The sequence below is a fragment of the Strongylocentrotus purpuratus genome, unplaced genomic scaffold, assembly GCF_000002235.5.
Source record: "Strongylocentrotus purpuratus isolate Spur 01 unplaced genomic scaffold, Spur_5.0 spur5_scaffold_6, whole genome shotgun sequence".
Classification (NCBI taxonomy): Eukaryota; Metazoa; Echinodermata; class Echinoidea; order Camarodonta; family Strongylocentrotidae; genus Strongylocentrotus; species Strongylocentrotus purpuratus.
In genome coordinates this window covers 58,988,890-59,002,843 of record NW_022145612.1, presented here as the reverse complement: position 1 = coordinate 59,002,843, position 13,954 = coordinate 58,988,890, and the positions used below count along the sequence as shown (strand labels likewise).

The following is a 13,954-nucleotide window of genomic DNA, read 5'->3' as shown; positions in this document are numbered from 1 at the left end:
TGTAAAATGAAATTGAGTGTACGTTGATCGTCGTAACGCGTTTGGATTGAAATTATTGTTGCTCACTCCAGATCCGAAATCTACAACTTACAAGTTGTTCAGTCATGGCTTCCACTCTTGAGAGCTACGTTAATCGTATCCTTTATATTTGTATTAGCTACACAGCTTATTCTTTATTCATTAGATATAACAGACACATCTGTGCAGGTGAGCGACTGAATAAACTAAAACTCTAGCCGCCTAGGCCTAGGCTAGGGTCGGGAGTCTCTAGCCGGTACTGCCCCGCACTGCCCTGGGACTGCATAGTCGACACGCCGTACTCGGTCGGCCCGGGCGCGAAATTTTTATTCCCAAACAGGTTTGCAATTTCTTATATTTCGTTCTCCTCATTGGCTGATATGTTCTACGTCATTAGCAGCTTGGAAAGAGGTCACAAACAATTAGACTTTGATTTTTTTTGTATTGCTTTCCTCACCATGTCCATGCTCACTAACTTGGACCTAGTCACCTAACTTAGATCTAGATCTAGATCTAGATCTAAGTAACGTTAGACTAACTGTTAGATCTATTTAGAAAGGAAAAAAACTGAATAAACTGAGACTTGAACCCACAACTCTGAGATATTATTAGATATAACGTTAGATCTAGGCCCCTACGCTGACCTTACAGATTGAGCCAACGATGGGTTAATGAAAGGTGATTCTGCATGATTTCTATAACCCTAATGGTAACGTCATTGCTAATGACGTAACAACTAACAATCAGCCAATCAGATGACCGGAAATATTTGCATTGGCAAACCTGTTTGGGAAAAAAACATTAGCGGCCTGGGCGCGTTATTTTTTTCTGCGGCACAGATCATGAGATTGAAGTATGGTGCGTGTTGAGCCTATGGTCTCACAGTACGTACTTCTTTCCCTTCTGAATAGTGTCTGCACGTACGTGAGACTAGTCATGTTCGCTAGCGCATAGTGCTCAAAACGCATACACCCTCAAAACGCATACACCCTCAATACTGGTCCTTCAAGAGGCAGTGAGGAAGTATGATCTTCCAGACCTCCAAAGCCTCGTCTCGAACCCACCCTTCTACTCAACATGGAAAAGGATGATCAACTACAAAGTCATCCTGGTGGTAAAACACAATACTCTACAAGGAATATACCTTGAATATACCTTGAAGTCCACACCTCGCCATCGTGGTGATAAAGATCCCGTAGATAGTGTGGTGTGGCAGGGTTAAGGGGGTCCCATAGGACCCATTTAAAAACCCAGGTAGGAATCCGCTCTCAAGTCCTCTCTCAAGTTCTGGATAAATATCACTCTACCCTCTGCAAATCTCCTATATCCAAAGAATGCACCATCTCCTCCCATCCGAAGAGCTCTTATAGTGAGAGCCCAATTACTCACATCCACTTACTTGACACAATGCCGTCTTTTCACGCTTGAGAAATCGCCTATCTCCACATGCCCCATTTGTAAAACCAATGATGAGACAGTGGAGCACTTTGTTGGAGTCTGCTCATACCTGGCCCATCTCCGTCAGGATTTCATCAGCAAAGTCAAGGAATGCCTCATGGATTATCCCATCTGTTTGAACCTATATGATGATGATGACCCACAGCAATTTACTCCTGCTACTCTGTTACCCCTGCATTCCGAAATTCATAATATCCTACTTCTACTATTGCTCTTTTTCCTACACAAAATTGATGCTTTTCGTTCTAAGACTCTCCAAAGCTTCTAACCGGTCGGATTTTAAACATTTACTTTATTTGGACTCCAGGAATCTCCAAAACAGTGGAGGGATCAACTAAGAAGAAGAAGAAGTGCTGCGAAAAAGTTTGAATATCCATCGCGAACTATGTGTTTAGACAACATTCCTCTTAGTTAAGTTTTATTGACTAATTATTGTGATGTTCTCCTTATTGACATGCTGCCACCTCTTCATGCAGATTTCCAATTTCATTTTTATTGTTGATGGATTTTCCCTACGGTAGTGAATTTTATTTAACACTATTAAAAACAGACCTCTACTACTGCTATTATGCACACGGAGTCGGGCTAACTCGGACCAGGAGACAACTCGGCCCAGGTACAAAAACGGTCAGTTTTTGCATGTTTAGGTTAGGGTTAGAGTTAGAGTTAGGGTTAGAGTTGGGGTAAAATGACAAAAAATTACCGTTTTTGCAGCTGGGCCGAGTTGTCCCCCTGGTCCGAGTTAGCCCGGATCCCATGCACACGACCACTATTAGTCTGAAAATCAAGACCCCTTTTTAAAAAAAAGCCCCAATCTGTGCCGCAGAAAAAAATAACGCCACCCGGGCCCGGCCGCATCTTTTTCCCTCCTAACCTACATAGGTGACTACATAGATCTACCTAGATCTAGATCTAGCCAGGCCTAGCGCTGCATATTAATATTTGAATATATGAATAATTGAATCAGGGTTAACTCTGACTTTGGGCGAACTCGGCCTCGCTGTAAAAACAGTAATTTTTTGGTCATTTTACCATAACTCCAAGTCCAGGAAGCTCCGACGCGACGCCTGGCTTTGGCATTGGAGCTTCAGCGGGTGCATAGACTAGACCTAGTCTAGATCTAGGAAAGCATTCAAACAGCCGGTTGGGCGACATAATCTCAAAATATGCAAAGGAAGTAATTACAATTTTGACTTACTAGGTTGCTCGACTCCTCTGGGCATCTGGTTGGCCACTTGAAATTATAATTTGAAGAAGTCTTTGATGGGATAAGATGATTCTTCTTCCCACCTCGACGATTCTTCAGAATCCATGTTTTATATCGTTGATTCAACATATTGCGGAGAGAATGTACGCACTTACGCATGCGCAGTAATGCATACTTTTTTTAATGATAGCATATTCATATTGTCCTTAACACATCTCCATCAAAGACACTGTGTCAGTAATTACCAACGATGGAAGACAAATTGTGGTAAGTATCGACTTGGGGAAAAAGTATTCCTTACAACTAGACTAGTACATTTACGTTTACCCCTTGTCTTAACTCTTAACCCCTTTATACCAAATTAATCACAATTATTTTATTGTACCATTGCATAAATATTTCCAAATTAAATCTTGGAATCACTTTTATATTAAAGGGGAATTAATCTCAATCTAGATGTTAATTTCAGTACTTCACCAATTTGACTAAAGGGGGCACATTACTCTTTTTCAGAATCCTTTGTCTTTTGGGCTCTGAGAATTTTCATTAAACACAAGCGCGCCGCTGCGCGCTACATCAGTTCTTCTTGCCATATGTCACAACCAAGAAGTTTTGAAGGGAAATTTTGACAAAATAGCAGCTTCCTTGGGAGCATACGACGTCGTACATGGCGAAGTAGGGTCTCTTTATTGTACTTACATACAAGACAATATTATTTGGCCATTGGCCTACAGCAATGCTTTTCATATCAAATGAAATGTTGTTATGCTCTCTATGTCATGATTATGCTTCATAGTTGAGAGTTTAATTCCCCTGTAGGCCAAGTAAAAGAACATTTATGTTTGGCACAATGGAGATTAGCCCTGTGGTGCTGGGCTGTATTCATTATGGCAGGATAAGAGTTAAGGGTCCAATTGTATGTTAACATGTTTGATCTGTTACCGGTAACAATATTATTCTATCTCTCCACATTGCAGGGAACTTTGAAAGGGTTTGACCAGACTATCAATCTTATTCTTGATGAGAGCCATGAGAGGGTTTACAGCAATACAGCAGGAGTGGAACAGGTGGTTCTAGGACTCTACATCATCAGAGGAGACAACATGTAAGTGTTCATGCATACTGGATCGTTCTTATTCAAAGAAGGAAACGTAGACAAAGGCTTAAAGATCTGTCCTCAAGTTGATTCACGGTGTTGTATCTAAGAAATAGGGAGATTTTCTTACCGTTACATTTTAATTGTAATTCATATTTATTGGTCTATAGATGTCAGATCCTACCAAAGGTGATCATCTTTTATGGCTAATAATGAATATCGTAAAATGTCATTTATAATCCTTTGTATTTAGTATTTCAACTCTCTATAACAATAATTACTTTACCCTATTTAACTTGAAAGAAAAAAATGATTCTTTGATTGTTGATCTGTCTATCACTATTTCATCAACTTAGTCATGGTAAATACAGTGGACATTTTTTATAATGAGGACATGAGGACCATGAAACATTTTTATATCAGATATCTTGTTATATTAGTAATCATATATCAAAAAATCTAAAAAAAGGAATGTACATGTAATGAGTTGGGATCAGGTATCGTTATTTTGAAGGTCATTATAACTAGTATCCACTGTACTGTATCTTAATCTCTTATATTACTCTCCCCTCTCTCTCCTCTCTCTCTCTCTCTCTCTCTCTCTCTCTCTCTCTCTCTCTCTCTCTCCCCCCCCCCCCCCCTCACCCCCCCCCACCCCCCCCTCACCCCCCCCCCCCCTCACCCTCCCTCCCTCCTTCCCTCTCTCTATGTGTCTATGTAAATATCTGACGTTATTTTTGTTCTCCCTCATCAGAGCTGTTATAGGAGAGGTAGACGATGATGTGGACACTGGTCTTGATCTTCCTAACATCCGAGCCGAGCCCCTCAATGCAGTGGTCCACTGACATCAGCTCCTCAGTATGAACTACATGTAGTATAAGATACTGCTTAACCTGGAGTTGGTACAACACAGTTAGGACAGAAAGACAATTGAAAGCAGAAAATATGATGGAAAGAATCAGCAACCCAGACCTTCTTGGGCCAGACTACATCATGTACATCAAAGTTTCATTCAAGAAGGTTCCATGCTGCGCCCTGGAAAATGAATCAGGCCAAGGAGATGTCCAGACCATTTATGGTTAGAATAGAATGATGTATGATGATGATGACGGTAGTGATGAAGAGGATGATAATGATGACATGCATTTGAAACCATCTGCCATAGAAAGAGTGGATGTGACTGCAATTGCCAGACCACTGAGGTACTACTATGGGCTTTGACAATCATATATCATAGAAAGACCACAGCCTTACAAAGACCATATGTTTTGTACCACTTTTATAGTATTTTTAAATTCAAATCTGGACGTTAAGCCCACCTGCCTACATGTATAACACTTTTCTTTGTCTCCATTGAGCAGTCCTTATATACAGGTTTCTGTTTTTAGATTTAATTCTGTTTTATTCCACTTTAAGATATGTTGCTCAAGGAGGACGTCAAGACCTGGTAAGGGTGAAAATTTACCAACAAAAATGTCAAGCTTGTTCGAAGAGGAAAACAAACGTATTCTTCAAGTTTTTTTTAAGCCTTTCATTTAAGGGCAATTCAACTCTTGAGATAAGTTAACTTTTATGAAAGCAGTAAAATAAGATGAACAAAATGCTGAAAATTTGAAAAATGGGACCAATAATAAGAAAGTTATGAATGTTTGAAACATGAAAGCAGTAAGTCTAAACAAATGTCAAGTCGGCAGTTTGGTCAGTAGTGGATTGTGAGGTAGTTGCAGATAACTCTCCTGTTTGTTGTCTACCAAAATATTATTAATATCTGTTTTTTCTCCTAAGTGCCTTATCTCTTGGGACACTACTCAAAATATATTATTGATAGCATTTCATATGTCCTCTAAAGAGCATGATAGACCCCTCCCTGAGTCATAAATTTGTGAAAAGTTGAAATTGTGTGTGTTGGAACAAATGGGAAAGTTGTCTACCACTACATCATAGAGACATTACAGAATCAGCCAATTTGAAGAGCCCATACCTATAGTGATTACAACTTTTAAAAAATCATAACTTTCTCATTATCCCCCAAATTCATTCTAACTTTTACTAGTCTACTTGAGTGGTTTTGCTGTCAAGGTTGGATTTCATTAAGGGCTAAATGTGCCTGTTTATATTTTTCTTTTATTGCTACATTATTTTAATTAAATGTCTCTGAAAACAATTTTAGTATGTACTTTTGTCAACAATTAAAAAAATTACCATTAAAAAAAAAAAAATGGTTGACTTTAAACGTGTTGCTAATTTAAGAATTTTAAAGCTCATTCTCCATATCAGATTTCCGACATGAAAGGATATATGGTCATGCAACAAAAATGGATGCAGTGTGAGTATGTGCAGAAATTTCGCTCCTTCTACTCATGCATAAATCTGATGATATATATTTTAGGGCTCTGGATCAAAAGTTATTAAGCCAAACCACAAAATGTGGAATGACGAAGAGTAACAGACATCATCTTGACCTTTAGTATGGCACGTATGTGACTTCTTAATCCCAAGCTCTTCTTCTATGATTCAGAGAGTAAACATGTACATGTATCTTTTCCATGAAAGTGAAGCAATAATTTGTTAAGATATATTGATAATTTTGTAATTGACATATTTCAGGTACTCATGTTTAGCATGGAATGTTTTACTGATGAACCTGGATTCCTGGAACCATCTACATGTAGTAGATTTACAAATGTTCAAGATATTTAGTTTCTTTGACCTTGATCTCTAGACATCGAGTCTGAGAGAGTGAATTTTGATTTTATTATTTTTAAAATCATATTGTACAGTCTTTGCTTATTCAATATCGCAACTTTTTATTCCAAAATGATTTTGTTTTTACTCTTTAAGTTGATAATCTCATTTTCATGAAAAGAGTATGCCTTGAATATCCCCATAATTAAGGATGTGTACATTCTGTTTCAGGTGTAGATACATGTATCTGATTTCACTTTTTACCTTGCAAGTTTTTATTAAAGAAATAAAATGTTGAGTACTTCACATTGAAAGTGTTTGTCAGTGATGTTCATCTCTGTTGTACACAGTGTGATGTGTTGTGGGCCAACCTTATTGTATGTTACATGATATCTGTATTTGACAAGGTTTATTATCTCAAAGGGTGCCATGCTATGAAACAAGCTCCAGCAACACTTCCTCTACATTCAGTTTCTACACTGATCCAGTACCTAAATTCCACTCCAGGACAAAACACTATACTTAAAATTAACCCAATTGCAGCCATGTACAGGTGTATTGTTGAAGTGATAAAGCCTGGAGTCGTGGACAAAAGTGTTTTGGCAAATAATCTGGTCACCAACTGAATGGATCACAGACTTTGGTTGGTCAAGACTCAGCTCTGGTCTGTTCTTGTACAAAACTTGGATTTCGAGACAGAATGCGTCTTTCAAATGGTGACATGACTGACATTTAAGATCAGTCCTTGAGTGTAAATAAGCAGATTTGCTTGATGCAGGTCTGTGATAATCTTGTCAAACACACACAAGGATGAGTAAACCCATTTAGTCAAAATTCTAATCAAGAAATGCAGCATTTTATTTTGGGGCTCTCCATTATTATTGATAGCAAATTACTATAGGTGAGAAGTAGTGAAACCATAAACACTAGAGAGTGAAGAGGGGAAGACAATGGTAGAAGAGATTACAGATGAAAATAAAAATGTTTTGAAAAAAATATAATAAGAAGTGAAAAAGCAGTGTGCCATATTTTGTGTGCAAGTCTCCTCATTTTAAAGTTACTCTTTCAATAAAATATTTTCACTTCCGATATATTTTCTCCCTCTCCCTCTCCCACTTTCCCTATCCCTCTCTCTCTCTCTCTCTCTCTCTCTCTCTCTCTCTCTCCTATCTCTCTACTAAAGGTTGTATATGTACTAGCATGTATTTGTCTATTATTCCCCATTTCTCTTTCTCAATGTTATTATACAAGTACAATCATTCAGATATGTCTTTGAATTCTCCCTTTCATTCTCTGCCTTCCTTCTAGACTTAGACATCACTGATATGTATTTGTGTATAAACAAACCTTGATGCCATCTATTGTACATGAACTTTATATTCTTTTTCATTCCATGAATATCATCTGTTTCTCCCCTTTTGTCACAATCCTCTTGGCCTCTCCCTCTCATATTCTTTCTCATGCTTACTCATCCCGCTCCTCTCAGCCTTATCGGACACCAAATATAATATGAAATACAAATGCATAAAATTCTATACTCTGTATTTTCTCATACATATGAAAAAACATGTATATATATATATATATATATACAATAACCACTGACAACATCTTCCTTGTAACAATGCAATGTTCCGTCACATAAGATCTATAAGTATTTACTAAGCATCTGTACACAGGAATATGTAATTTATACGTTATCTGCAATCATAAATTATACAGTAGCTGTAATACATTATATACAGGGCTCATCACTTTATTGTCTGTTTGGACACGAAAGACGTTGATCGAGTGTAACATGATAGCAGTATATCTTGTTCAGGCTCCAAAGAGATGATATAATTTGGCTCATTAAACACTTGTTAAACACAAGAAAAATAACCTACTTAATAAATGCATTTACAATATGGAGACTTTGCTAATCAATCTTAATCAATGTTGAGCCCTGTCACACATTGAAACATATTAAGGTCTTTACTTCAGTTACCAGCATAAAATCTTAACTTCAGGTCCATGTTCATGACAGAATAATTCATCTAATGCCAGGTATATTTAGAATATTGTTTCACTCCCTCTGTGGGCATGACAGGATACTACCAACATATTGCTCCCTCCCTCTGCAAGGAAGAAAAGCATTTCCTTATAAATCATCATATTTCTCTGCTGAAAATAGCTTGGTGCTTTGACACTAGGTCTCTCAGAAAGAAAGTTCAATAAATTTGTAGTTGTTAGTAATCCAGACTATTTAATCTATGAATTGAAAAATAGACAAGTACATTGGACATAGATCAGGCATCTGGGATCTTACAGTTCCCCTCCCTGCACTGCTGACCGGTCAGTCTGAGTCGGTTGCGGGCAAACCACATGTAGCCACGATCAAAGAGGCCAGCAAATATCGGCCATTTCATGAATCCAGTTGCCCAACCCCAGCCTACAGCTCTGTACATGGCATCAACAGCATTGATCTTCTTGTGCACCTGTAAGTTTCATGGAAAAAAAATTCTTTTAGGATGATGCCCTATAATGTTACTTGATCATCCAAACAAATAATTTAAATCAAAGTGCCTGTCTGCACGCCCCCCCCCCCCCAACTCCACCTACTTTTAAAAAGGCCAGCAAATAATCAATATAATGCACCGATACTCTAATCTATTATTAACAGAACATCTTGTTGACTTATATTATAATTGCCTGGCACAAATCTTTCAACAAAATAAATGAATACGGTAGGCCTAAACAAAACAAAAAATATTTTAAAGTAATTACATGGTATCCTTATCTGGAGAAAATCTATAAGAAAAAGTTTGAAAGAACTCAAAACAAAAAACTTGGCAGGAGAATTTAATTTGATATGCTTGAATCAAATCCTCTTAACTATACATAATCACTTCATTCCTTGTACGTGTATACCATTTATTCATTACTTTGTTAACTGAAGCAATTTGTACTACTTAGGTCGATTTGGACCCTGTTTCATAAAACTTGTTATCAGTAACAAATGCTAAATTTTTAGGGCAACTTTGCTCTCAGCCAATCAAATGCCACGATTCCAGTAGCTAATAAATCTTACTGAGACTTAATTGTTTTGGATGAAAAGTTTAATGAAACAGGGGCCCCAAGGCAGAAATCTCACCGTGTTATCTGGCCCTACAACATGCATGATACCCATCGCTTCGTCAAAGGGAATGTTGTTATGCTCCATCTGATTGTATCCTGGTTGCGAGATGTCAACAAAATGGATAGCATCTTTATTGTTGTTCAGGTACCTCACAAGCTTGATCTCTTGAATACACAGTGGGCATTCCCCATCATATAGAACCTGTGTGCAAATGAAATTGTGCTGAGCTAGACTGATAAACTTAGGGGGGGTGCCAAGACCTGCTCTCCCCTCTTGATCCGCACCTCTACTATACTACTACTACTACTCAGGCGAGTACGCAGGGGGGGGGGGGTTGAACCCCCCCCCCCCCCTTTATCTTGTTTTGGGGTGTTTTGAAGAACCCCCCTCCATTATGGCATTAATTTTTTTTGTTAATAAAAAATGAAAATTTAAAAAAAATTGTGGTAATGGGTGACCAAAAAGTGCTGACCTTACCCCCCCAACGAAACGAAATATCAATCGGCCAAATTTTGGGACCCCCCCCCCCCCCCCCAAAAAAAAAAAAAAAAACAAACAACAAACAAACAAAAAACAAATATGTTGATGAAGTTTACGTTACCTTAGTTTTACCAGTCCTGTTCACGCCGATATCTGCCGCCAGCCCCTCGCCTTCCTCTATACCTGTTGTTCCGCCTAATGAGCTCGTCGAGCACAGGCCTCTCTTTCCAATCCCGTTACGGCAAACCAGATCGTTTAATATGCGTTGCGAACACAACTTCGTCATATTTCTTAAATATGTCAAGGTCGTCATCTTTTAAGGTAGGGTTTGTGCCAGCTAGAATGTTCACTCTTCGCTTGTTATTGTTCGAAAACAGAGCAGATGTATGAGCATAGGCCCACGCTACCACGGGTTACGAAAGAAGGATAGTAAGAGTTACGCAACACTCATCATTGCTTAGACAATGCACTAGCAGACGAAAAAGCAATACCGCCATCTAGTGGCGCAAAATTTCAAAACATTTATTTCTGCATTAGTAGGGCCTATATGAAAGTCTCAATTTCCTGAATAAACCGAGTTGAAAATAAAGAAAGAAATCACAACATTGTCGTAAACTTTTTGTCCGGCCTACACTGATTTTAAAGGCTAGATAAAAGCGTGCGGACATATGATTTTCGGGAAAGGATGTACGGTAGGCTCAAACCCTGTTTAAACTTTCAAGCGGCCCGCCACTTGGTCGATCCCCATCCAGCGGATAAACTTAAGGGGGGGGGGGGGAGTCGGAAGGGGGAGGGGAGAAGGGGGAGGAAGGGTTAATCAGATTTGGTTTTGACGAGCGTGTGCGGCTGAACGTCCAAGGTCATAACTAATGTTAGGGATTATTTTTCATAATTGGCAGAAATTGGGAATGTGGAGAAAAAGATAAATGAACTTTTTTGTTTCTGGGATTTAGCAAGAATATAAGCCTAAACGTTTTGCGGAGAGGTATATCATTCCGAAGAGAACATATGCCCATGTTTAAGACCAAGTGGCGCCATTTGCAGGAAATTGCAAACAAAAATTCATACCCCATGTTTAGGGCCTTCTTTGGCAAAATAAACAGGGACCGAATAGATTTAGAGCAGCATATTGAATCCCCGTATACCGTATTAGGCGATAGAGTTTGATATTTTTGTAGGGTTTCTTCAAAATAATCGATAAATAACGATTAATAGGACAATGATAAAATCAAAATTTGTTACACTTTTGAAGTTTGTTACAAATTCAAATAAATAAAACAGTATTAGTTGCTGTTGATATGCAAGGTATGTTCGAGGTCAGTTTCGTATTTTTTGAAATTCTCTTATGATAATAATCAGTAGAAAGTAATATAAAAGGGAGAAAATCGGAGGGTAGGCCTATATAACTATATAGAGGAAAGAAAAGAGAGGAGAGACAGAGAAAGAGAAAGAGGGCCGGGTAGAGAGAGAGAGAAAGAGTGTGTGTGTGTGTGTGTGTGTGTGTGTGTGTGTGTGTGTGAGAGAGAGAGAGAGAGAGAGAACTATAATAAGAGAGAGAGAGAGAGATAAATATAATAAGAGGAGGAGAGAGACAGAGAGACAGAGAGAGGGGTGGAGCAAAGGGGAAATGGAATGGCCCTTTTAGATATCAATGTTTATCTTCAATCTTGAATATGTTGTTATGTTGTATAACATATATGCCATGGTTGGTTAATACAGTTTTGCAGCCTAGAAATGTAATGCGTGAGAAATATAAACAAGATTCAACCAAGGGAAATGATTTTTATTAATTTTATTTTAACGAGAATCCTACAAATGTTTTAATAATCTTTATAATAATAATAATATAAATCAAAATTATTTTACGGAGTATAGTGCATGAGATGACGAAGTTACTTATTATTACGTAATAAATTAAAGCTATGTCAGCAGACAAACTTTAACCTCATGATATCAAGACGCATACAAAATACATTACAGCATACTAATACAAAGTATACAGAAAGGCACAAACTAAGACTACAAATTTGCTCTAAATCTAAATTTAGATTCTAGAAATAGATTTTATCTTATAGAAAAACAATTGTTCAAAATCTGTATGTACTATGACTAGCCTCTATAATAGATACCATGAATGTAAATGTATACAAGTTATAAACAAGTTTAATTTCCTCTTCTTCTTCTTTTTAGATATAAAAAACATGATATCAATATAATTCTGCCGATTGTGACGTGGTGATTTGACATTATACGGCTTGTTTCCTCTTCACCCAAAACGGAATCTGAAAGAACTTTAACGTATAGTGCTTGTCGGAGGCTTAAGAGCACATTTTGTTTTGGTCCCGAAAATTTGAAAAATTACCGATCGATTTTTCGTTCTGTTGAGGGGGGGGGGGGGAAGTCACCATTTTTTGTTTTAATTTAAAAACAATTGAGGGGGTTCCTCCAAAACACACACAAAACAAAATTGAGGGGGTCGACCCCCAACCCCCCCCCCCTCGCGTACGCGCCTGCCCATGTCAATCAATTATTCCTTTGTATAATGTGATAGCTTTATCCCAAAGTTTGATGATAGTACTATGTTTTTGCTCGTATATTCATAAATCTAATGTATCGTATGTGATATCAGAACAACGAATTTGAACGAATTGTTAATACGAAAATGATGTACATTTATAAATACTTAACATACCAAAATTCTATATTTTTGTTAATGACAATATTTATTTTATGAAGGTGGATAAATGCAATAAAATTATACATCAATATATCCTGAAAAAAGGAGCGAGGAAATCAATCTTGTGGGAATAAAGTGAGTAATTTATGGTTAAAATATTAAAACTACGTGACGGATGGTGACATCGCAAACTCATTGGAAAATTCAAAACATTCTTAATAGTTGTGAGATTTGCTTCGAACGGAATTCTCCTTTATCATTTTGTAAAATAACTAAAGGGATTTCTAATTGGGTAATTTTGGATTATAGCAGAACATTCAAATACCAAATTCCGTTGAAGGCTCTTTAACAGTGCCTTTCTCCCAGTTTGAAGACTATAGTCAGAAAGTTTGTGAGATCAAAGTCGTCCAAGACGAGGAAAACCCCCAATTTAATATTTAATGAACTTTGTGCTCACTGAACTACAGTTGTCTAATCAGCATTGACTGGGTGAACCCGGCATACCACCCCCGGAAAGTTTAACTTTATATAATAGATGTAAAACGCAAAATTTAATTCCCTTAAAGGCCCACTGCACTACTGGTAGCTATTTGCGCCCTCTATATAACAAACAATGCCTAATCGGTGACCATTAGTCCCCCATGATCCTCTTTTTCTTATGTTAACTGAGAGCTGAGTTGATGAGATAACCACCTGTCCAGTGACCTTGCAGAGCGGTCTAATCCCTCCTGTAAACTACGGCAGATAAGCTTTAATACACTCTCTCCTAATTTTCATAGTGGAGGGGGGAGGGGTCCGCCCCCTGTTTATCGATTTCGAATACACGCGTGGGTTCCCTCAGAAAGTGGCTCCCCGTTTGGCGTGGACTCAGCCCCACGTGTATCAATTTTAGATACGACACTACACTTATACGTTCTTCTGGTTCTCAATTCTCAGCAGGTTTGTTTTTCTTCTTATAAACGTAAATATAGTAGTTCATCAATATCAACGTAGCACAATACATGTCATATAGTATCCTATATAGACACTCAACCAGGCGCGTACGCAGGATTTTTTTCAAGGGGGGGGGTTTAACATTTGTAAATCGATTCGAAAATTTCGCAACGACTCAGCCAGCCGCTGAATAAGGGGGGGGTAAGAGGCCATTTTTTTTTTTTTTTTTGGTCTCGAAATTTGGAAATTTAACATTTAGCTTCGTTGGGGGGGGGGGGGTAA

The 13,954-nt window shown here is 38.0% G+C and overlaps 2 protein-coding genes across 2 annotated transcripts; one reads left to right on the top strand and one right to left on the bottom strand.

Moving 5' to 3' along the window:
* The first annotated feature begins 4 nt into the window (after window positions 1–4).
* On the top strand, window positions 5–6,778 carry LOC763485 (U6 snRNA-associated Sm-like protein LSm8). Its single transcript, XM_031000503.1, has 4 exons — window positions 5–135; window positions 2,910–2,950; window positions 3,661–3,788; window positions 4,534–6,778. Exons 1-4 carry the CDS (start codon window positions 105–107, stop codon window positions 4,622–4,624), a joined length of 291 nt encoding a protein of 96 aa, XP_030856363.1. The 5' UTR covers window positions 5–104; the 3' UTR covers window positions 4,625–6,778.
* A 1,417-nt stretch (window positions 6,779–8,195) lies between these two features.
* LOC577131 (uncharacterized protein At5g50100, chloroplastic) lies at window positions 8,196–10,496 on the bottom strand. The gene is made up of 3 exons (XM_777380.5): window positions 10,184–10,496; window positions 9,598–9,783; window positions 8,196–8,941 (listed from the first exon to the last, which is right to left on the bottom strand). The coding sequence occupies exons 1-3, from the start codon at window positions 10,373–10,375 to the stop codon at window positions 8,753–8,755; spliced, it is 567 nt and encodes a 188-aa protein (XP_782473.3). The 5' UTR covers window positions 10,376–10,496; the 3' UTR covers window positions 8,196–8,752.
* Window positions 10,497–13,954: the final 3,458 nt, after the last annotated feature.